Source organism: Podarcis vaucheri (assembly GCF_965113315.1).
Source record: "Podarcis vaucheri genome assembly, chromosome: 3".
Classification (NCBI taxonomy): Eukaryota; Metazoa; Chordata; class Lepidosauria; order Squamata; family Lacertidae; genus Podarcis; species Podarcis vaucheri.
Window position 1 is genome coordinate 7,089,070 of NC_138761.1, and position 25,466 is coordinate 7,114,535.

A 25,466-nucleotide genomic window follows, 5' to 3' on the forward strand; every position below is an offset into this window, starting at 1 on the left:
CACAATGTACCTTCAGACTGAGGGTCAGATTTGGCAATATTTCAGTGATGGTGAAATCTTCTTATGGATGATGGAATAAAATCACTATTTTATTTTTTATAAAAAACCGCATAATGGAGAAAGTGTACATAAAACCTTGTGCATCACAAAAACAAGCACAAAATGTGCAGATCAGGAGAAAAGCACACTGGTAGGTATTGCAATTGCAGTCCAACCACAAGAGGTTGCATCAAACTGCATTACAGCAAAACTATTTCACTTCCTTTCCACTTAGGTGTTATGAAGTTGAGATTACAGGAAATCTGCTAATTGCTATGGAAATAAAACATCAGGGCCTAGAGCACAGGACAGATTGTGAACATATCGAGAAAGGTGGTTCTGCGGGTAAATCTTAGGAAGAGAAATAAATAGCTTAGGATGAGTTAAGAGAAAAGGGCCTGGAGGGTTCAGATGCTGAGTTACTGGAAAAACCTGTTTGCGGCTTTCCCCACCCAGATGATCAAATGTATGTTTCAACATCTCTTTGATGTTGCACTGCAACACTATAAATAAAGAGAACCTCCTTGTTCCATCCAAACTCGACTTCCTTCTGCCTTAGAGCATCTTCCCTTGGGCAAAGATCTGAGAGACAACTCCAGCCATGAGGTTCCTCTACCTGAGCTTTGCTCTGGTCTTCATCCTCTTCCATGTTGTTGCAGGTAAGAGGACAGCTCAAGCTCGGGGGTGGGGATGGGGGAGTATCAGGTTCAAACTGCAGGTGTTTCTGCAAAGTGCTGGGTTTCCCCCCGCCAGAGACCCTGGAGATCTGCTGCCTCTCAGTGTACAAAATCCTGAACTAGTGTGACTGCTTATAAGAGAGCTTCCTATCCTGTGTGGCTGCCGAAATAGGGCTGGTAAAGAAGGAACACATTTCATAATAAAACTGTATTTGAATAGACGACTTTTGTGAAAGCAGCAAGGTTACACACTGAGGCACACTCCAGGTTCCTTCATGGTCATTTATATTGTTCAGGCAGGTAGCCGTGTTGGTCTGACACAATTGAAATAGCACCTTAGGGACCATCTAAGTTTGTTCTGGGTATAAGCTTTCGTGTGCATGCACACTTCTTTAGATACAGATATATTGTTGTGAGTTTGGAGGGGTTGGTGTGCATGATGCCCAAGTCCCTTCTAAATCCTGGATTCAGCAAGGGCAAAAATATAATGGAGGATTTCATTGCTGAATTAGCCAGACAAGCTTCTTTGTGAGAGAATGACCACCATAGTTGCCACGTAAAGACCCAATGAGTATAACAAAGAAGTGATGGTGTTCCCTGGGCAAATGGGTGGGCCTTTCCCCCTCCTCACCTGGCTGGTAGCGAGAAGGGCAGTAGCCAGCACAGTTGGATGTGCGCTGAAGAATACGCAGGCTGCAGGCAGAAGCCAGAGAGGGAGAGCTGTCTGACATATCTCTGCCACCTGACTCACCCAGATCAATGCAGGGCATACATCCTAGCAGGACTGAATGTGCTCCCATCAGTAATACTACAGAGGAGATTCCAGAAAATATCCCTGTTGAGAGACTATGCCCCTGTAGACCAATCTAAAAGGTTACTGTCCACACACTTTCCCTTCACAGATACTTGTGTGTAGGTTAAGGTTACCAGATTTTTTTCTTTTTTTCAAAAATATATTTTTATTGAAAAATGTTAACAACACAAATTATCCATCAACATAACCAATTACATCCCCCCTTTTTATTCCCTCCCCTCCCTCCCTCTCCCACCCCCCCAGAGACTTCCCTCAGTTCCCGTCTCTGATTTGTTTATACATATTTTTCTCTGCATATTGTAGAATTGTACATATCGTTACCTTATCCATCATATGTTCTACTAATAAATTTGTGGATGTTTATTCAAAACCTGGCAAGGAGTCCAAATCATTTTGTTGTCTTTTTAAGTAGTATGTAAAAAGTTCCCATTCATCACTGTTGTTCTTCTCACGTAGTTTATATGTCAGCTTTGCCAATTCCACATAGCTCATCAGTTTTTCTTGCCATTGTACTTTCATTGGCATTTCCTCATTCTTCCATCTTTGTGCTAACAAGACTCTTGCCGCTGTTGTAGCATACATAAATAAGTTCTTTGTTTTTCTTGGCTGATCTCGTCCTAAAATCCCTTGGGTTCTGGATTGTTTTTTTTAAACAAATATCATTTTAAACATCTTTTCCAACTCATTATATATCATCTCCCAGAATTTTTTAACTTCTCTACATTCCCACCACATATAATACAAAGTACCTTCTTTTTCTTTACATAAGGTTACCCAATTTCTTTCAATGAATGCATGGACACTTTTCAACTTCAATGGATTTTGTATGGGGACTGATGTGTAAATCCGGGGACTGTCCCCGGGAAACGGGGACGTCTGGTACCCTTAGTGTAGGTAAAACCTCTTTCAATTGTTTAGCAGAATAATTTTCTCCCCAGAAGCTGTGGACAATAACAAAAAGTTGTTTGAAAGATGACTCACTAAACTCTGTGAAGTCTCGGTAAAGAGATTGTATTCCCAGACCGGGTACAAGCATTATGATAGCAAAGAATATTTTCCAATTGTTAAAAAAACCAGCAATTAACAGCGCACTTTCAGACAAAGCCACTCTTATCTCTAGTACATTGTAAATTACAGGAACAGTCCATCAGCAGCTTTTACAGGCAGCACTCTTTGGACAAACGTCTGCCGTCAGGCAACTGCAAAACAGAATCTGAGTGGTCTTCTTTTTATTGGCACGTCCAGCTGATTCTAATTCAGCTCAGAGTGCCACTTCCATATATAAAGGAAAGGTCTGGAACCTTCTGGAACCTTCTACTTGTTTCTGGCAGAATGATTCCCTAACAAGATGTATAGAATCAGTTTGGCATGCTGCCTTGCCCCCATGACTGAGGTGGTCCAGGGCCACATGACATGACTAAAGTGTGTGCTCATGGCTGCTGCCAAACTTTTTTGGGGGGTCCAGCCCCTTCCTTGAATAAACCCTCTGAGGTAGATCAGGCTGTGAGTGACAAGGCCACTCAGTGAGTTTTATGTCTGAGTGAGGATTTGAACCCTTATCTCCCAGGCCCTAGTCTGACACGCTAACCACCAAATCAGCCTGGGTCTCATACTTGACAGTGCTATTCCAATGCTCAAAACAAAACGTTGTCAACCAATTAATGTCCTTTTTTTGCACAAGAAGTCTTTTCAAGTAATGACAATTTACGTCCCTCTCTTTTGACAGGGCAACCTGCCAAAAGCTGCGAAGAACAGGGAGGATATTGCCAGGTGCCAGCAACTCTGAAATGTCCCTATGGTTATATTCCAGCCATGTGTGGCATTAATGGAAACTGCTGCAAGAGTAAGTGAAATACAGTGAGTTGGTCATGCTAACAAGGGGGAATGTTTGTTCATTTTTAATCCTGCTTTTTCCTGATCTACGCTCTAGATCTTCGTTGGAGGAAGCAGAAGCAAGGCTTTGCTTGTGCTAAAGGAAACAGTGATCAATCACTTTATAAATCAGAGTAGCTGATACTATTCTCAGGACATACTAACCCAATTCTTAGTAATACAAAGTATGATTCAGTTCTCAAGCTGCAGTTCTAGGTTCTGCATCTAGTGACCAAACTGAGCCTTCTGATGTGTATTTTTCTCCATGAGGCTTAGTTATATCAGAATTGAGTACACACTTCCAGAGTTAAAGCTAAATACATTAATTCTGGCAAATGACCCACCATAGTCACTAGAAGGCCATAAAAATTGGTGTCCTGGACCTTTTAAACTGGTCTACGCGAGTGGGTGGCACTGTGGTCTCAACCACAGAGCCTAGGGCTTGCCTAGGCTCTGTGGTTGAGACCACACACACAATAAAACATTAAATATTATAAAAACTTCAGACAACTTGGGTGCTGGATAACTCCATACCCTCCAACATTTCTCCAATGAAAATAGGGACGTCCTAAGGAAAAGTGGGATATTCCAGGATCAAATCAGAAACTAGGACGGCTTCTTTAAATCAGGGATATCCTTGGAAAATAGGGACACTGGGGTAGGACTAGATGTTATTTCGAACCATTTAAACTCTACAATTCTACACATCTTCTGAAGGTGAGGAACCTGACTTTAGGGCCATCAATGATAGATTTCATTGTTTCTTTGTTGCAGATAAACCACTGACAACACCCCAGTGCAATAGTCTGGGAGGGTTCTGCCAAGTGGGACTCAATGAACCCTGTCCGTCTGGTAAAACTCTTCCGGCTAACTGTGGCATCAATGCAAAATGCTGTGCCCCCGAGTGACACCGGTGAGCAGCCCACATCCGTGTGTGTGAACGTCCAATGGTTACGACAATTCTTCTGGATCTTTGCTTGTGAAAGTGGGCCTGATCAGTTCATTTGTGAAAGCAGGCAATGAAATAAATATCAGTCTGCTCAGATGAATAAACACAAAATAATTTCGCAAAGTTGAAATTGAAAGTTTTTGTGTGTGTGTGATTTTTTTTTTAAAAAAGTCTACTGCTAAATATGACCCACCTCCAATGAAAGAACATCTTATCTGCTGAAAATCCCTCTTGACTGAAGTCCTCATCAAGTAGTCTCAGGAACAGATAATTGAAGCCAGTGCTTTTCATGCACACAGGTTATGGGAACATGGGTGGGACAGGCTGAACTCAACCCAGACTGAAAGCATGACTGAATTGAAGCTGATTTTTAAGGAGCCATTGCCTTGTGGGTGACCACAAATAATTGAGGGTGGCATTTAGTGCTTTTTAAGTTAATGGACATGGCTGCATTAGGTTTATTTCTTTCCATGGGTCTACTCTGAGTAGGACTCAGATTTTTTTTGAGGGGTGGGAATTTCTGTGAATGAGAGAAGGGACTCAGAGAGGTTCCAGGGAGTGGGGGTTGGGAGGAACCGAAGAACCAGGAAGGGCTATTGCTGCCTAGTGATCAAGATCCCGGGGTCAATCATCATCTGGATCCTTCATTCTTTTCAACTTTCTTTCACATTAATTCATAACTATCAGGGACTGGGCAGAGGAGGAATGGTGGAGACCGCCACCCCACCTTGACCCTTCCAGGGAGGAGGAAGTGGAAGACAGTTTAGATTCACAACAGGGTCTTGAGGGAGGTCACAGCTCAGAGGCACATGGGGGTGTGAAATTGGGAAGTAATGGGAGATTAGGAGGAGGAAGTACTAGGGGGGCAACAGCTGATGGACACAGTGTCTTTAGAAAGCATTCCTGACCCCCTCTCTCCCAGAACCTGTTGAGCCTTGAAAGTCGGAGAGCAAAGAGCTCAAAGACAGAGGGTGCGTAGCAGCACCTGTGGAAGTGATGAATGAGGACGTGGGAGAGACGGGGGTAGAGGGTGGAGATTCACTCAGGGCAACACCATTATCCAAGAGGCTGGGTTCTGTAGCCTCTCTCTGTAATTACTGAATTATAAAAGGACGGTAAGAAACATTTCCTTGTGTTTGTACATTCCTGGCAACCGGCTGGGGGTTGCTGGCAACAGCCTGACAATAACAAGACAACGTATAATCACAGATGCCAATCAAAATAAAATACAAGTAGAAAAATATATCTGGTGTGATGGCCTGGTATTCAGACTCGGAGGCTGAACCTGAGGAATCCCAGCCTGCACAGGAGTCCCCGCCTCCAGAGCCAGCTGAGCCGGGGCTGGCGCTTGAGCCTGAAGGGTCCTCACCTGTGCTGGATCCTTAGGTGCAAGCATCAGCTGAGTCTGCTCTGGCTCCTGAGGTGATGGCGGACCCATTGCCTGCAGGTGCTCCACTCTCAGCCCCGTCAGAGGAAGCTGAGGTTGCCTCTGGGTCCGGTAACCCTCCAGCCTCTCCTGAGCTGCAGAGGCTCAGGGCAGAGAGAACTAAGTTCCCGCAGGAGGAGTGCTCGCCTCCAGGCCAGGAGAGGTGAGTCACCAGAGGATCGGGGCCGCCCTATGCCTCGGGGCAGATAAAAGCCGGCCAGCCCCAGTCCCAAGTTGCGGGAGCAACTTTGTTGGTTGCTAGTTCCTGCCTGAACCCTGTCCTGCTTTCCTGCCTGAGCTCCTGACCAGCCCTGGCTCCCTGCTTGCAAGCCTGTTCCTGACTTCACCCAACTCCCTGCCCTGCACCCAGCTTCAGCTTCTACGGACTGCCTCCACATTGCACCTTTGACCACGACTGGACTTGGACCTCACCTCTCGGGTAACCCACGGGACCAGCATATCTAGAATTAAACAATAGGACCACATTTCCATATGAATTCCAAACACTAATAATAATAATAATAATAATAATAATAATAATAATAATAATAATATATTGAAAGGTTCCAAGTAACAAAAATGGCTTTATACTCTCCTATGCCTTCTTACTTCAGTACCTTCTAAAAAGACTTTATTTCTTGGCAAAGACATTTCCTTGTCTGCCCTCTCTTATTCTCACCATGTACGGCCCAGATTTTAGTTATTCATTCCCTCATGGTTGCTGTTCTCATTTCTTCCCTGGATTTTGGAAGAGGACTCTGGCAGCAGTTAAGAGATGTTGATGTTTCAATATGTTTCTGTATATGCTGGAAGCCGTCCAGAGTGGCTGTGGCAACCCAGTAAGGTGAGTGGGGTCCAAATCACGAAATTATTATCATTATTATTTTTATCATTATGATGTAATGGAACAATGGAGCAAATCAGGTTTGCCTGTGTCCCAACTTCACTGAAATTCCTGCTATTGTGCTCAGGATTCAAGAAAATGTGTAATGGGAAATCAAGTTGATGAAAGATGGAACTCTACAGCGCCATCTGGTGTCCCAGTGTTATATTGCATTTAAAACTAAGCTGAGTCCAGAGGAAGATTTAGGGCAGTGTGACCGGTTCCCACACACAGGTCACCAAGCCAAGGGACATCTTCCCACCTCCCACCCAAAGCCTTTCAGGGGGTTGGAGTAGATGACTGACTCTACAATGCTATGATTCTAAGTGCTCGCTTTGGGTAAGCAGCGCACCAGGCATTGGGAAGGAGGTGTGAGGGCTCTGGCAGGGTCCTATGGCTCTCCCATCTTCTTCCTGCATCTGGGACAGTGCTAACTAGGCTTTGGGAAGGAGGTGGGAAGACTCTAGGAGAGGCTCAGTTTGTAAATGTGTGAATAAGTCATATTTCTAAAAGTCACCAACAGTCTCTGTCGTGTCGTCTACACTGAAAGGCAGCAGTTCTTCAGGGTTTCCATCCAGGGAAATAGCTGGGATTGAATCTGAGACCTTCTGCATTTGTAGCAGATGCTCCCCCACTGAGCTTGAACTGCTCTCTTACTTGCAACAACGGGGAAGAGGATGAAGACCAGAGCAAAGCTCAGGTAGAGGAACTTCAGGGCTGGAGTTTCCTCTGAGATCTCTACCAAAGGGAAGGTGCTCTAAGGCAGAAGGAAGTGGAGTTTGGATGGAAAAAGGAGATTCTCTTTACTTATAGTGTTGTTGTGTCAAAATAAATTGCCTATGCAATTTATTCATCTTGGAGAGCTTCCTAGGTTTTACCTGAACAACCTTTCTCATGCTGTTTTCTTTCCATATCAGTTAATAGATTTCCTGTCATCTCACAAAAGCTGCTGCCAAATTCACAGCACCTGCATAAAAAGGAAGTGGGATTTTGGGTAAGAGCTTGACTGTAATGCAGTTTGATACAACCTCTTTTGGTTGGACTGTTCAGTTCAACTGCAATTGCAAAGACCAGAACAAAGTTCAGGTAAGGGAACCTCATGCCTAAAATTTTCTCCAAGATCTCTGCTGAAGGGAAAGTGCTCTAAGGCTTCTTTGGATGAAACAAGAAGGTTCTCTTTACTTACAGTGTTGCAGAGCCAAAGAGATGTTGAAACATACATTTAACATCCTATCAGAAGGTGGGATAACTTCTGTAATTCTGGGTTGTCCAGGTTGAATCATGACTGCTGATGGGTATGCTGTCTCCCTGTGATCATTGTTGAACTACAATTCCCATCATACATGAATTGCATTTCCTACAATCCCTGATTTATTCTGCGTGGGTGGAACCCAAGGAAGATGGTGATTAAATTATAAGGAGCATTGGGAGGAGGTGAGCCCACTCATGGGAGCCACTGACACAATCTCCCCATCACACACACACACACACACACACACACACACACACACACACCCTTTCCTCAGTTCATTTCACCACCCCCAAAATGGCTTCCTACCATAGTTTCTCCTTTCCACTGCTAATTTCTTTCTCAATGACCTATGGGCACCCACAAAGCACTGGCTCCTTAATAATCAGCTCTAGTTAGGTCATGGCTCCAGTCTGGGTTGAGTTCAGCCTATCCCACCCGTGTTCACATAACCAACTTGGCAACGAAACCCAAGCTCTGCCTGGGTGCATGAAAAGCAATGGCTGCAGTTATCTGCTCCTGGGACTCGGGGATGAGGACTCCTGTCAAGATGGATCTTGGGCAGATATGATGCACTTCCACTGGAGTTGGGTCATATTAAGCCATAGATGCTTTTTTAAAATAAATAAATAAATACAATTTCTCAATTGCAGTTTAATATGCGTTTAATTAGATGATCATATGAACAGACTGATCTTTATTTCATTGTCTGCTTTCACAAATCGATTGATAAGGCCCACTTGCACAAGCAAAGATCCAGAAGAATCAGCGTAGCAATCAGGCGTTCACACCTATGGATGTGGGCTGCTCACTGACGTGACTCAAGGGCACAGCATTGTGCATTGAAGCCACAGTAAGCTGGAAGAGTTAGACCAGATGGGCAGCATTTGGTGATTCCCTTCTGGCAGAACCCTCCATTTCACCACACACTAATGATTATCCTGAATAAAAGAAAGAAGGAAATCTGTAATTGATGGCACTTTCATGAGCCTGGAGTCAGATTGCTCACCTTCAGGAGATGAGGGAGGATCATAAAACTGTAGTGTTGGAAGGACTCAATGGAACATTTAAGGAATCTGTAGCAGAAAGGAAGAGGACATGCAGGCCCAGCCCCAGAAGAGCTCTCAGAGGAATTTGCAAGATCACTGCTGACATCCTCTGACCCATCCTGGATGTCAGGATGGGCCACTGGCAGTCACTGACTCTGAGGACTCCACCACACAAAGACCCAGGGAGACCTGAAGATCCCTTACTCCATTGCTGTAGGAGGTGATGGCAAAGGCTGGACCCTCAAAGTGACATAGCATCTTACAGGAACGGTGATGCTAACTATTAATTTATCTTTTTTCCTGATATTTATATTACACCTTCTCCTGGACAGAGAGATGGTCACTGATTTAGATGGACAGGCATGGAGAGGAAAGTTCTGATTTGACTGAAGTTCTGGTCAACATTACGTAATGGTCACATTTAGAGGGGCCTTATTTATTTATCTGCTGTATTTTTATCTCTTTTTCCAAACATAAAAGAAAAAAAAAAACACAAAGTAACAGTTGACTGGGACTTACAGATTACAGTTGCTTTTCAATTCATTTTTCAAAAATTCCTAAAAGGCAGCATTAAAAGGTAAAGGTAAGTTAACTCCGGCAGTTAAGTCCAGCTGCGAAGAAATCTGAGGGTACAGGGCTCATCTCACTTTACTGGCCGAGGGAACCGACGTTTGTCCATAGACAGTTTTTCTGTGTCACGTGGCCAGCATGAGTAAGCTGCTTCTGGCGAAACGAGAGCAGTGCACGGAAACACCATTTACCTTCCTGCCGGAGTGGTACCTATTTATCTACTTGCACTCTGATGTGCTTTTGAAATGCTAGGTTGGCAAGAGCTGGGACCGAGCAACGAGAGCTCACCCCATCGCAGGGATTCGAACCTCCGACCTTCTGATCTGCAAATCCTGGCTCAGTGGTTTTGATCACAGCTCCACCTGCGTCCCTAAAAGGCAGCATTAGCTACCAATTTTGTTGGTATTCTGAATTTTGTAGTTAGAGCCACCAGTTTTTATTGCCCATGGTAAGTGCAGCCTGCACAGTTTGCATCCATATGAACACCTGTGGTATCAAAATTCCCTGTGGACAGATGAAAACCTTGAGGCTCTAATGCTTAAAAGAAGATGCAGAACCTAGAAGTGCTGCATCAGAACTGAATCCAACTTTGTTCTTCTAAATATATTATCAGCTATTTGGATTCATAAACTGGTACTTCCGGGGTGGTGCCTCCTCTGAATTGGAGGGATAAGCTCCACAAGAAACAGGTCTTTCCCGCTGCGGCGTAGCGGGGACCCTTTTGAAAATCACAGGCGGATGAAGCCTGTGACCGTGGGACTTGGCGGGCACCTTTAGAGCCCCCCCAACCCACTAAGGAACCCAGAAACAGGCTCCGAAGTGAAGAGGGGGAAGTGGCGCTGTGCTGTGAGTTGACTGCTTTTTCTGCGGAGCGAAGCTGCACAGCCGTTGCTGGAAAGCGCTGCCTTAATCCTGGGACAATTTGGCATTGAAATAAGCAACCGTGAGTACTGGAACGCTAAATAACTGGATTTTAAACAAGTATTGGCGAAATAAAAGGAACTTGGACTCTAAAATTTACCTTAATTTGATACTGAAACGGAAAGGGGTAAACAGGAAGTCACTCTTCTGTTTTCTTGTAGCTATAACAAAGCAAAGACAAAGTAAACTAGAGCCTTAAAAATCACTTTTAAAGGATCGTCTTTCACCATTCAAAACTGCGGAACCCCCCTTCGGAAGCAGGAAAAGAAGGGGGATTGTTACTGAGTTGTTTAAACCTGCAGAAACAAAGTTAAAGCAAAGTATCTTTCCACCGTCCTGACCCTGGAGCGGGGTGTCAGATTTGGCATTTGAAGCTCATTGACCAGAAATAAATGCTTTGACAGATAGTCAAAAGGAGGGAAACATTGTGATTCCATTGTTTCCTTTCACTTTTTTTAAAAAAAGGACAAATATGGACGGAATATCTTTAAAGAAGAAGAAGAAGAAGAAGAGTTTGGATTTGATATCCCGCCTTTCACTCCCCTTCAGGAGTCTCAAAGCGGCTAACAATCTCCTTTCCCTTCCTCCCCCACAACAAACACTCTGTGAGGTGAGTGGGGCTGAGAGACTTCACAGAAGTGTGACTGGCCCAAGGTCACCCAGCAGCTGCATGTGGAGGAGTGGAGACGCGAACCCGGTTACCCAGATTACGTGACTACCGCTCTTAACCACTACACCACAAAGAAGAAACTTTGTTGCTATTGTGCTTAAGGAAAAGAACAATCAGAAGTTTCTCCTCCTAGAGGGGAACTATGAAATTGTAACTAAATCCTGGGAACTTGCGGCTGTTTACTGATTACAACTGTGGGAAAGAGTTCGGTGACCTTGCAGGACAATGCCTTCAGAAGCACTGTTGGGTGCTTTCTGTAACATAAGTGCCCTATTGGACCAGTTAAGCCAGAAGATGGATTTTATGATAAAAGCTGCTAGTGCCTTTAATCAGGCAGTGGAAAATTATATGGAGCCCATTCAGGAACCAAAACAGGAGTGTGTCATGACAGAACAACAGAAAGAGGAGGACCCTGCTGAATCTGGGACGCCAGGGACGGAGGGACTCTCGGCCCAGCAGGAAAGTGAGCTTTTGGATTTGGCTAATGAACTCGGAAAGAACCAGACTTGGAAAGATAAAGTTTGGACAGAACTGGAAATGGGGGGTTGGATTGACCCCCCTATGCAGGGAGGTTTGGACTTTCCAAGTCTGGAAATGGAAAAAAGTTAAATCCTTGGGGGTGAATCTTTCTGGGAAAAATCTGAATTTATATAAAGACAACTATGAGAAATTATGGAATGAAATTAAGAGAGATTTGGAGATATGGTCAAATTTAAAATTGTCATTAATAGGCCGGATTTCAGTGATTAAGATGAATGTGCTGCCAAAGATGCTTTTTTTGTTCCAAGCCCTCCCAATTATAGACAATGTAAAATGTTTTAAAGAATGGCAGAAAGCTTTATCTAGATTTATCGAGCAGGGGAAAAAACCTAGAATTAAATATAAATTACTTACGGACTCTAAAGAAAGAGGGGGATTTCCCCTGCCAGATTTAAAAATTTATTTTGAAGCAGCAGCATTCTGCTGGATTAAAGAGTGGATGCAACTAGAAGATACAGATCTATTAGATTAGGAGGGTTTGGACAATGTGTTTGGTTGGCATGCATATCTATGGTATGATAAGGTAAAGGCCCATAATGCCTTCAAAAATTAGGTAATTAGGAAATCGTTGTATAATGTTTGGATAAAATATAAAGATCTTTTAGAAAGAAAGACAACCAGATGGCTTTCACCAATGGAGGCAAAGGCCCAGAAAAAGTTAAATATGGACACCAAATGGTTGAGATATTCTGATTTACTGTTGGAAGATGAAGAAGGATATAAATTAAAACCATTTGATCAAATTAAAGATAAGTTAAATTGGTTACATTATCACCAGATTAATGAATTGTATAAAATCAATAAGAGAAATGGTTTTGCTTCTGAAAAATCCAAGTTGGAGATGGAATTGTTTGATAATAAAGGTAAAAATTTATCGAAAATGTATAAGTTATTGTTGGAGTGGCATACAAAAGATGAACAAGTTAAATCTGTGATGATAGATTGGGCAAGAGACGTGGGACATAATATAATGTTTGAGGATTGGGAAAGACTGTGGAAGAAAGGGGTAAAGTTCACTGCATGTACGGTGTTAAAGGAAAATATAATGAAAATGATGTACAGATGGTATTTGACTCCTGTTACATTAGCAAAGATATATCAAAACTGTGATAATCTATGTTGGAAATGCAAAGAAAAGGAAGGAACTTTTTATCACCTGCCCTAAGGTGAAATACTTCTGGGAAAAGATTTATAATGAATTGAAAAAAAATGTTGAAATATACATTTACAAAGATACCGGAGGACTTTCTCTTGGAATAACAGGTTTGGAATTGCCCAAGAAATATGTTAAATTGCTTTTGTATGCAACAACTGCTGCTCGAATTTTACTAGCTAAAAAGTGGAAAACCCAAGAATTACCAACGGCGGAAAATTGGCAGATGAAGATGATGGATTTTTCGGAGCTAGCTGACCTAACCGGAAGAGTCTGTGACCAGAAGGAGGAGGAGTATCAGGAAGAATGGACAAAATTTTGTGATTATTTAACTAAATTTGTTAAGTTAAATTAACAGGAAATAGCTTGCAGGTAACAGATTGGCTTAGGAATTAATATACTAAGTTAAGTGATGTTGAACATGTTTAATTTCGAATTGAAAAGATATAAGGATGTTAACAGACTAAGTCAAGTTTATAAGAATTATGATTTGGAAAGCCATTAAAAGGATATGCATGGAAATTCAACCAAGGGGAAGTGAGGAAGTCACTTAACAATGTTATTAAGTGTGATTTTAATAGGATTATGATTTATGTTTGTTTGTTTGTTTGTTTGTCTGTTTATAATTTTGTGAAAATTAATTTTTAAAAATTGAAAAAAATAAAAATAAAATTCACCTGTCTTGGGAGACACTCAAGCCAGTCGTTTGCCTTCTAAAAACCTGGGTTCAGAATTGGCCACAGACAAGAATGGATCTATTAAATTATTTCTCATCTGCAGCCTAGGATTGCAGTTGCTTTTTAAATAGCTATTCATTTCCCAAATATTTCTAAAATGCAGCAATAACTTTCACCATGTTTGGCTTTCTAGTATTCTCCATAATGATGGCACCCCTGGTTCAAGTCCTTATGGACCATGTGGTTACTAGCTCTGGTTTTACTGGTTATTATGATGTATTTCTGTACTTCAGGGGAGGTCTGGAAAGTGCAGAATGAAATGGGACTCTTTGTTGCCAAATGACTCTTTGTTGCCAAATGACAGTTGCCTAATCTTCACTGAGGGTTGTCTTAAAATTTTGTACAGCTAGATCAGAGCCGCCAGTTTTCAATGCCCATGGGACATGCAGCCTGCACAGTTTGCATCCATATGAACATCCGCGGTATCAAAATTCCCTGTGGACAGATGAAAACCTTGAGGCTCTAATGCTTAAAAGAAGATGCAGAACCTAGAAGTGCTGCATCAAAACTGAATCCAACCTTTTACTTAAAGAAACAGAGCTAATATTATATGAGTATATTATCAGCTACTCTGATCCATAAACTCATTGGTGACTGTTTTTTTTTAGCACATGCAAAGCCCTGCTTCTGCTTCCTCCAGTGAAGATGTAGAGTGTAGATCAGGAAATCAGGATTATAAAGGAGCAAGCATTCACAAGTAAGTGGGAACACCAACTCAATGGATATGACTTACTTCCCAAGATTCTTCTGATGGGTCCATAGTCCGGTCGTTTGTCTGTGCAAAAGATAGAGAAGTAAATTGTCTTTATTTGAGAGGCCTTCCTGTGCAAAAAGAAACATTAATTTGATGTCCATTTTGTTTTGATCATTGGTATGGCACTTTCAAGTATGAGAGCCTGAGGTCCTAGACTAGGAAGTGGGAGACCAGCCTTCCAATCATCATGAAGCTCCTTGGGTGGCCTTGGGCCAGTCACTCACTCTCAGCCTGGTCTAGCTTGCAGGGTTGAAGTGAGGATTAAATTAGAAGCCATCTTGTGCTCCATGGAGAAAAAGGTGGGATATAAATGTCATTCATAAATAAATTTCCAAAGCCTTCTGTAACAGCAAATCAGTAATATTATTTGCTGTTGGGTGTAGTGAAGGGTTAACCTTCTGTGTCTTGAGGCTGAGAGGAGGCGCTTGCAAGGGAAGTAAGCCAGGATGTGACGAAAGCAGCTTGGAATGCTGTGAGCTGAGTGAAAAGTGAAAGCAGTTTTGTTGCGTAGCTGCAAACAGAGGGAGAAGATGCAGCTTAAATCAGATGGAAGTTCTTGTTTGTAAATATGCTACTTTTGAGCAAATAAAGTGATATTAGGACAGAAGAAACGTGTGGGACTTGTTCACTGCCCTTTCAACACGACCGCTGTGCAACTTTGCTAATTGCTTTACGACCTGCAGAGGCTCGCAGGGGGAAGCGTGCTGGACGCTGAACAATAAAGCAATAAATCTACCTAACAAAGGTTATGGGTCAACGTGAAGCATGTGAGAAAGGGCTTTGAAGCTTTATTTGCTGAACGTCAATTTGATCGACTGCCGAGACTTCAAAGGGCAGATCGGAGGAGGCTGACGGAGTGAGAGCCAAGTCGTCCGGAGTGCCCAGTTTGGCTGCTGAGTGAGTACCTTTGGAAAAGCCAACAGAAGGGAGGCAATGGCTCAGCCCTATGAACATGGCTTTGAGCTTAAACTGCCATGTCAGAAACTGACTAGTCAAAATTGGTTGCAGTGGAGCTTTCAAGTAGAGCTTTTGCTGGTGGGGGAGCAGCTTTGGAACGTAATTCACCCCCCACAGAATGCAGCTGGGAAAGCAGAGGCTAAGAGGGCTGCAGAGCAAAGTGAAGTGCAGAAGCGTGTGCTTGCTTTTTTGGCAGAAAGTGTGGATGCTCAGCTGGTTCCTGTTGTCCTGGGTGCAAGAAGGCCAGAGGCCGCTTGGCTAGCACTCCGAGAAGCTTGTGGAGCTGGAGTGGGAAGCAAGGGCCGAGAAGTGGCTGCATCCGAAAGGTAGAGGAGAGGCAAGATGGCGCCGGCCACATTCCTGAGAGTCGATACACAGCTGGGAAGACCTGGGAGCCCCCACGGGGGGGGCGAAGGGACTGTTGCTGTTGCTGGCAATGCTGCTGGTGCTTTTGCTGAGCCTGGGAGCTGTGTGGATGCTGCAACATGTCTGTGTGAGGAGCCTGGAGAGAGGCCAAGTGTTGGGAGCCCTTTACCCATCAGAGGGGGTGCAGGAAAACGTCCTGGAGGCCCCATGAGCAGTGGGGGGGGGCAGTGAGCAGTGAAAGCTCAGAGACGCCTCTTTCTCCAAAAGCTGCCAAGAGTTGTTTACAACGTGAGCTGAAGCCAAGCTGTGGGAAGCTGAAAAGTGCTGGAGGCTTCAAGGCTGGCCACCTGCTGGGGGGAGTCTGTTGCCGTGACAACCAGAAAGGACATCTGCAGAAGCCCCAAGGAGGATTGTTGCCATGGTGACCCAGGAATGTCAACAAGAAGACTTTTTCACTGTAATAATCGACAGTGGTGCCTCGAACTCGTTGGTGCCATCTCCTGGTCTTTTGAGGAATTACAGGACAGTAAAAACTGAGAAATTTGTGACGATTGCAGATGGAAGCAGAAAAAGACTAACAGAGACAGGCCTTTTCTTCTGTCCTTTTCTTAAGCATGAAGTCAAAGCTTATGCAGTGCCCGGTTTAACTAACTGTTTGTTAAGTGTGCATGATCTACTTATCAATGGTTTTCATATTTCTTTTGCAGGTGACAAATGTGAATTCTCCAAGGATGGGAAACACGTGTACACAGTGCAGTCTAAAGATAATTTGTTTGCTGTAAATGTGCCTTTTTCCACAGGAGAGGATGACACCAAAGATGCGAAGGGCCAATGTGTGAATGTAGCATCCCACCACATATTTGTTCACATATTTGGCACCGACGCTTCGCCCATTTGAATTGGAAATATCTCCAGAAAGCACCAGAGATGACATAAGGGTGCAAATTTAATGTTTGTGACAAATTTTTAGATTGCAATGCATGTAAACAGGCAAAAATTGTGACATGCTCATATCCAAAGTCAGAGAGGCAGACCACACAACCCTTTGAATTAATTCATGCAGATTTGTGTGGACCCATGTCTGTTGAGTCACTGGGAGGTTCAAAATATTCTCTGCTTTTGATTGATGATTTTTCGAGGTCTGCTTGGGCCTTCTCTCTGAAAACGAAAGGGGAGGCGGCTAAAATGATCAAGGATTGGATCACTGCAGTTGAGGTAACTTTTTCCACCAAAATAAAAAAATTCCTTCCAGTAGCACCTTAAAGACCAACTAAGTTAGTTCTTGGTATGAGCTTTCGTGTGCATGCACACTTCTTCAGATACACACTTCTTCAGTGTGTATCTGAAGAAGTGTGCATGCACACGAAAGCTCATACCAAGAACTAACTTTGTTGGTCTTTAATGTGCTACTGGAAGGAATTTTTTTATTTTGACTATGGCAGACCAACACGGCTACCTACCTGTAACTTTTTCCACCAAAGTTCGTGGTTTTCAAAGTGACAGAGGTTCTGAATTCACTTGTTCTGCTTTACAGGATTTCTTTAGGGAGAAGGGGATTAGCCACAGACTGACCGCTCCTTACTCTCTGCAACAGAATGGGGTCACAGAGAGACGGAACAGGACGGTGCAGGAAGCTGTATCTGCGATCCTGTGGGACGCAGGGCTACCCCAGAAATATTGGTCTGAAGCTTCGAGATTTGTGGTCCATACGCAGAACAGAGTGTACAACTCTAGTTTAGGAAATACACCGTATTTCTTACTGCATGGAAAGAAGCCTAAGGTACACTACCTTCGTGTGTTTGGTTGTGAGGCTTGGGTGCTTATTCATAGAATCATAGAATCATAGAGTTGGAAGAGACCACAAGGGCCATCGAGTCCAACCCCCTGCCAAGCAGGAAACACCATCAGAGCACTCCTGACATATGGTTGTCAAGCCTCTGCTTAAAGACCTCCAAAGTAGGAGACTCCACCACACTCCTTGGCAGCAAATTCCACTGTCGAACAGCTCTTACTGTCAGGAAGTTCTTCCTAATGTTTAGGTGGAATCTTCTTTCTTGTAGTTTGGATCCATTGTTCCGTGTCCGCTTCTCCGGAGCAGCAGAAAACAACCTTTCTCCCTCCTCTATGTGACATCCTTTTATATATTTGAACATGGCTATCATATCACCCCTTAACCTCCTCTTCTCCAGGCTAAACATGCCCAGCTCCCTTAGCCGTTCCTCATAAGGCATCGTTTCCAGGCCTTTGACCATTTTGGTTGCCCTCCTCTGGACACGTTCCAGTTTGTCAGTGTCCTTCTTGAATTGTGGTGCCCAGAACTGGACACAGTACTCCAGGTGTGGTCTGACCAGAGCAGAATACAGTGGCACTATTACTTCCCTTGATCTAGATGCTATACTCCTATTGATGCAGCCCAGAATTGCATTGGCTTTTTTAGCTGCCGCGTCACACTGTTGGCTCATGTCAAGTTTGTGGTCAACCAAGACTCCTAGATCCTTTTCACATGTACTGCTCTCAAGCCAGGTGTCACCCATCTTGTATTTGTGCCTCTCATTTTTTTTGCCCAAGTGCAATACTTTACATTTCTCCCTGTTAAAATTCATCTTGTTTGTTTTTGCCCAGTTCTCTAATCTGTCAAGGTCGTTTTGAAGTGTGATCCTGTCCTCTGGGGTGTTAGCCACCCCTCCCAGTTTGGTGTCATCTGCAAATTTGATCAGGATGCCCTTGAGTCCATCATCCAAGTCGTTGATAAAGATGTTGAAAAAGACCGGGCCCAAGACAGAACCCTGTGGCACCCCACTAGTCACTCTTTTCCAGGATGAAGAGGAACCATTGATGAGCACCCTTTGGGTTCGGTCAGCCAGCCAGTTACAAATCCACTGAGTGGTAGCATAGTCAAGACCGCATTTTACCAGCTTCTTCCAAAGGCTCTACGCAAGAAAGGTGACCCAAGATCTAAAAGAATGATCTTTGTAGGGTATGAGCCTGGCTCAAAGGCCTGGCGGTTTGCGTACCCAAGTGGAGACCAGTCTAGGTTGGTTATCAGCAATAGCGCTGAGTTCTGTGAGCAAGCCGGTTGGAATCATCTGCACGCTAATCCAGACGTGATTCCACAGCAGTTCTATGACTCAGACGTTGAGGAGGAAGAGCAACTTGGTGCTGGGGACCACGGTCCAGAGCGACAGAGTCCAAGGCAGGGACAGCTCAGGATCCCTCAGAGGGGGGAACCTAGAACACCTCCTCAGGCAAGTGTCAAGTTTGAGCCAAAGAGTGAGCCATCTTCACCTGCTGGACCAGCTGTAAGGCCCAAGAGGCGCAGCAGGTCAGAGGGGGAAGACACTGAAGTTGAGGATGATTTAGCTGGACCCAGTGAAGCAGCAGGGTCACCGGGATTCACACTGAGGAGATCAGCAAGGACAAGGAGGCCTCCTGATCGGTACGACACTTCAGGCGTCTGGGTAGGTTCTGCAAGATGTGAACCTGAATCCTTCGAGGATATTCAGAGTTTATCTGAGGAAGTAGCAGGCAAGTGGCACAGGGCAATGGACAAAGAGATGAAGTCCATGAAAGATCTAGGTGTGTTCTCACTCACAGAGTTGCCACCGGGTAAGCAGGCTGTGAGTTGCAGGTGGGTTTACCGCTTGAAACCCACGGGCGCTGGAGAGCCGCAGTATAAAGCCAGGTTAGTTGCTCGAGGATTTACACAGAGGAAGGGCATACACTTCACGGAGGTGTATTCGCCAACGTCAGGAGCGGAGACTCTGAGAACGCTTTTAGCTTGTGCAGCACAGAGAGGCTGGAAAGTAAACCACTTTGATGTGGATGTTGCCTACCTTAACTCAGATCTCCAGGACGAGATGTACATGATTCCTCCTCCGGGGTTTGAGAACTTAAGGCAGGATGTTGTGTGGAGATTGCACAAATCCATCTATGGATTACGTCAATCTGCTAGAAACTGGAACATGTGCCTGAATGAAGCCTTAGAAGAGCTAGATTTCAGGAGAAGTTTTGCTGATAGTTGCTTTTATTTGAGAGGATCAGGAGCAACACAAGAGTATTTGCAGATTTGGGTTAATGACGTGTTATTCTTCTCAGAAACAGATGAACAGGCAGAGAAGTTTGCCAAAGAGCTAGGTAAACGATTCAAGCGTAAACAGCTTGGTGCTGTCAAAACCTATTTAGGTGTCAGTGTTGAGCGTGCACAGGATGGAAGTTTTTTGCTCAGCCAGAGAGGTAAAATTGAGCAATTGCTTCAGAAAATGAGGATGAGTGATTGTGCAGGAATGAGAAGTCCTATGGAGACTAGTTTTGTGAAGGACAGCCAGCAAGTAGAACGCGCTGCATTCGAAAATACTGAAGTGTTTCTGTCAGCCCTAGGGAGTTTGTTGTACTTGTCCCAGTGGAGCAGACCTGATATAGCGTTTACTGTCAATCTGCTCAGCAGGGAAGCTTCAAACCCTAGTGTGCAAGCCTGGAATGGCATCAAGAGAGTTCTGAGGTATTTGCAGGAGACCAAAGACTTTTGTCTTAGGTGGCCAGCACAAGGAGAAGTCAAACTGACTTGCTTTGTGGACTCGGATTGGGCTAATCTTGAGGATCGCAAGTCTGTGTCTGGCCTAGTGGTGAAGTTTGGGAACTCAGTAGTTGGATGGAGGTCCAAGAAGCAAAGTCTTATAGCGCTCTCATCCACTGAGGCTGAGTTTAGTGCTCTTTCAGAGGTGTGCAGAGAAGTAGAGTTCTATGCTTGCTTGGTGCAGGAACTCTGCGAAGTGGATTGTCAGCCGATACGTGTTTTCGAGGACAATCAACCATGCCTGCGTCTGGCAGAGTCAGGTCAGTTCAAGGCTAGAACTAAACACCTAGACATTCGCTTTCGGAATGTGTGCCAGAGTATTCAGAAGGGATTAGTTGCGCTGAAGTATTGTCCCTCGGCCAAGAACCTAGCTGATGGGTTCACGAAGCCACTCACCTTCCAAAGACATGGGGAGCTTTGCGAAGGTCTGGGTTTGGGACGACCAAGGGTCGCTTCTCCCCTCAGGCACGAGACAAGAGGGGGTGTTGGGTGTAGTGAAGGGTTAACCTTCTGTGCCTCAAGCCTGAGAGGAGGCGCTTGCAAGGGAAGTACGCCAGGACGTGACGAAAGCAGCTTGGAATGCTGTGAGCTGAGTGAAGATCGAAAGCAGTTTTGTTGCGTAGCTGCAAACAGAGGGAGAAGATGCAGCTTAAATCAGATGGAAGTTCTTGTTTGTAAATATGCTACTTTTGAGCAAATAAAGTGATATTAGGACAGAAGAAACGTGTGGGACTTGTTCACTGCCCTTTCAACACGACCGCTGTGCAACTTTGCTAATTGCTTTACGGCTTGCAGAGGCTCGCAGGGGGAAGCGTGCTGGACGCCGAACAATAAAGCAATAAATCTACCTAACATTTCCTATGATACCGATGGGGAGATCGAGGCTGAAAGTGAGAGTGTGGTTTACCCGAGCCCAGCTGGTGAGCTCGTGGTAGAGTTTTACAGATTTGGATTGTCAGGCATGGGAGATCCTGATATGACTGATGCTCTGGTCAACATAATCATTTTTTATAGATTGGTTTTCATAGATTGGTTGGGAGAGATCTTGTTTACATATATATTTATTTACTACATTTTTATCTCTTTTGCAAAACAAAAGAACTCAATGTATATCACTTACCCCTGCAGCAGATTCTGCTGGTGCCACAGGGGGCCAATGGGATTTCTACAGAGGTACAGTTTGTAGTTGCTGGGAATTGGCAAGATCCTCCAAGTAATTCACATAAACGTTGCCCTGTGTAAAAGAGAAGGGAAATAATTTCTTTTTTTTTTAAAAAAATAATATTTATTACTTTTCCAACAATTTAAACACACACACACAAAAATAAAAAGAAAAAAGAAAAAATAACAATACAATACATTACAAAACCACTACATAACACCTTAAACTAACAAAACAAAACAGAAACAATTTAAAAGACATCAAACAATTTCAATATCTTATCTTTCATTCACTTATTTCAGTGACCTCCTCACACCTCCCTTTTTGTATTCCACTTCTGTTGATTGTTTCAGCAATTCCTTTCCATCTTCTTCTGCTTTCTATCCTTTAATTATCTTAACAGATTCTAACCCTATTTAGGGAAATAAATTCTTTTAAAGGCGGCAAAGGGGTTTTCAACCACATTTTCCCAATCTAGAACCACGCATATTTAATGGGATGACCAACTTTTACAGGCTTCTGCTGCCTCACAATAAGCAAGGGTCAGATCGGTCCTCCTTCGCTAAAAAAACTCCAGCTGATTCCTGAACCTTGTAAGGGTGCGGACACTGAGCTGGACCCAGCCACTTGGGTGGCGTATAAATCATAAAATTATTATGATGATTATTACTGCTCTTGGGATCTTTTCTGCACAGCCAACAAGCCTATATCTTGCAGGTTGTTAATGCAGGGAGTGAAAAATGAGCAGATAATGCACCCACAGAACCACATAACTGGCAACTATGTCAGCAACTATTGCCAGGCAACTGGCAACCTATAACAGCCATTTTACAGCCTTCATTCCTTTGCTTTCAACATCTGCTAATCAGAATAACAGCTGTTCTGAGCTTCAGAAATACCTTGCCATTTGTGCCCTCCCTGAGAATGGTATTTTCTGGAATCTCCCCAGTAGTGTTGCCAATGTGTCTTGCTCAGCTCACACCCAAATGTGCCGGCTATAGTCTTTCTCAGCTACCAGCCAGGTGAGGAGGGGGAAAAGGCCCACCCACTTGGCCAGGGGAAACAATCTCTTCATTGGCTGTGAAACTTGCTGGGTTAGGTCCATAATGGAATCCTTCATCAGATTTTTACTCTTCCTAGATCCAGGACCTCTGGAATTAGAAAGGACTTGGGGATCATGCACACTAACTCTTCTAAACTCACAGCAATATAAATGACCACCAAGGAACCTGCCTTGTGGCTCAGTTCCTCCTCCACCTCTTTTTAAGCAGCCAGATATGATAGGGACCTATTCCCTTCCTGTGCCCTCTTACCTGCAACAACATGGAAGAGGATGAAGACCAGAGTTAAGCTCAGGTAGAGGAACCTCATGGCAGCAGTTTCCTCTGAGATCTCTGCCAAAGGGAAGGCACTCTAAGGCAGAAGGGAGTTTGGATGGAACAAGGAGGTTCTCTCTACTTATAGTGTTGCAGTGCCAAATCCGGTAACTGTCAGCATAGCATCTGAATCCTCCAGGCCCCTTTCTCTTAACTCATCCTAAGCCATTTATTTATCTTGCACATCATCCTAAGATTTACCCACACAATCAGCTTTCTCATATGTTGACAATCTGTCCTGTGCTCCAGGCTACAAACAGGTATTTCGTGCAACTCTCAGCATCCAAACTCTTCTCTCTTAACTCATCCTATGCAATTTATTCATCTTGGAGAACTTCCTAATATTTACCTGCAGAACAGCCTTTCTCCTGCTGTTTTCTTTCCATATCAGTTAGCAGATTTCCTGCCATCTCACAAAAGCTGTTGCCAGCTTCACAGAGCCTGGATTGAAAGGAAGTGGAATTTTGGGTAAGAGCTTGGCTGTAATGCAGTTTAATACAACCTCTTTGGGTTGGACTGTTCAGTTCGACTGCAGTTGCCATACCTACCAAGAAAGAATCTTTTCAGTGTGCTTTTCTCCTGGTCTGTACCTTTTTGGATGCATTTTGCTTAACAGGCTAGTTTTCGTGATTCATGTAGTTTTATGTCCATTGCCGCCATTATAGGCTTCCCATACAAACATCCACATAAATCAATGACTTCATCCCATCATTCATAAATTATAAACACAAGCAAGAACAAGAAATGTAAGAATTAACAAAAAGAAAGAAACCACCAAGAAGATATAAGGAGACAACTGTGAGCAGAAACATTGTTTAAATTGTTTTCATAGAATCATAGAATCATAGAGTTGGAAGAGACCACAAGGGCCATCAAGTCCAACCCCCTGCCAAGCAGTTTTGATCAGTTGTACTCTGCTTTTCAGTCAAAAGGTTCCCAGAGTGGCTTATGTACAATTTAAAAAAGTCTGGTGGAGTGGTCCATTTGGAGGTCCATCTTATGTACAATTTAAAAAACAAAAAGCCAAAAATGGCACACAAGCAGAAAAGGACAGGAAGGGAAGAGGAAAACAAAAACCTGAACTTCTTACCAATTTCTAGATAATCATGGCCAGCTGACCCAGTTCAGGACCAGGAGGTGCCTGATTCAGCTTGACCTCCAGCAAAAGCAGATGCCATGAGCCCTACTTCCTATCTCTTCCCAAGAGACAATCTCATGGAGTGGTCCATTAGGAGGTCCATCTTTCCTGCACTGCTTGCATCTCCCCTGGGAGCCTGTGCACTTTCCTTCCCTGTAGGTTTATAAGCAGAGGTTGGATGGTCATCTGTCATGGATGCTTTAGCTGAGATTCCTGCATTGCAGAGGTTGGAGTAGATGAGCTTTCGAATCTCTTCAGCAGAAATGTTGCTTTTTCAGATGGTTTTTTCAGAATAAATAATGCTTTTAATTATTGCTTTTTTCTTCATTCTGATATCCTGATCTACACTCTACATCTTCACTGGAGTAAGGAGAAGAAGGGCTTTGCTCCTGCTAAAGGAAATAGTGATCAATCACTTTATATATCAGAGAAGCTGATAATACACTCAGAGCATATTTACCTGAGTTAAAGAGATCTGAATGGAATAGATAAATAAAGAAGGTCCCTCTAAACCTGACCCAAGAATGATGATGTTGACCAGAGCTTCAGTCAAAAAAGGACTTTCCATGCCTGTCCATCAAAATCAGTGACCATGTTGCTGTCCAGGAGAAGGTGTCTCCTGAACTCTGGGCTAAGGTAAGGCCAGGCAAAACTGGGGGGAAGCCCAGTTTACCGGAATTTCTGGGACAAATATCCTCAGACAACCAAACATTAACACAGGGAACATGGATGGATTGTTAGATAACAAAATCTCAGACTCTCCAACATTCGGCCAATTAAACTTGGGACGTGCATCTTTCAGTGCCATATTCCCCGGCAATGAGCTGGGGCTTCCCCTCTCCAACTCACTGTCATTCTCTCCTCCTCCTCCAGTGGGGGCAGCATTGGGCAGAGGAAGCTTGGCTAATGGGTCCAGTGGGGGCAACCTGACCTGCATCACCAGCAGCTCCCCCTCCTCCACCTCCATGGGCTACAGCACAGCCACCTTTTTTCAACCAAAGACATTTGTTTGGGTGCTGAACTTTCAAAGGAGCTGAGCATCAAAAACGGGACATCCAATCAGAAGCTAGGATAGCTTCTGTAAACCTGGGATGTCCCAATTGAATCAAGACTGTTGATGGATAAGCAATCTCCATTTCTAGTCATCTTGACGTCAGGCATAGCGGACTACTGACCCTCTGATTGTTGTTGGACTACAATTCTCAGAAGTATAAACTGCAATTCCCACAAGCCCTGGTTTATTCTGTGTGGGTTGAAGCCAAAGAGAGAGGGAGACGTAATTATTAGCAGCATGAGGATAGGCTGAACCCACTCATGGTAGCCACTGACCCGACCTCCCGCCTTATAAAAAGGACACTAATTTCCTCAGTCCATTTCTCCACCCACTACCCCAACATGGTTTCCTAACATTGCTTCGTCTTTCTATTACTGGTTTCTTTCTTCTTCCCTGGAGTCTTCCTAACCAGTCAATGATCCCATTGTGGATGTATAGCTGAAGGAGCATCTCTACCCCCACCATTCAGCCCAGATATAGAGGTCCAGCTTCAAGGACCTTCTGGGGTTTCCTTCATTGGGAGAGGTGAGGTTACAG

The 25,466-nt window shown here is 44.0% G+C and overlaps 1 protein-coding gene and 1 long non-coding RNA gene across 2 annotated transcripts in view; one reads left to right on the forward strand and one right to left on the reverse strand.

Annotated features, from left to right (window-relative positions):
- The first annotated feature begins 539 nt into the window (after positions 1-539).
- LOC309529654 lies at positions 540-4,487 on the forward strand. Its single transcript, XR_014218256.1, has 3 exons — positions 540-698; positions 3,257-3,373; positions 4,177-4,487. It is a non-coding gene; the product is annotated as an uncharacterized lncRNA (long non-coding RNA).
- Positions 4,488-8,556: 4,069 nt separating this feature from the next.
- Positions 8,557-25,466, reverse strand: part of LOC309529566 (uncharacterized protein) — a 123,630-nt gene continuing 106,720 nt past the window's right edge. The window contains exon 9 of the mRNA XM_082217924.1: positions 8,557-8,850. Coding sequence (XP_082074050.1) covers positions 8,846-8,850 — 5 coding nt within the window. The 3' untranslated portion in view covers positions 8,557-8,845. The remainder of the gene's footprint in view (positions 8,851-25,466) is intronic.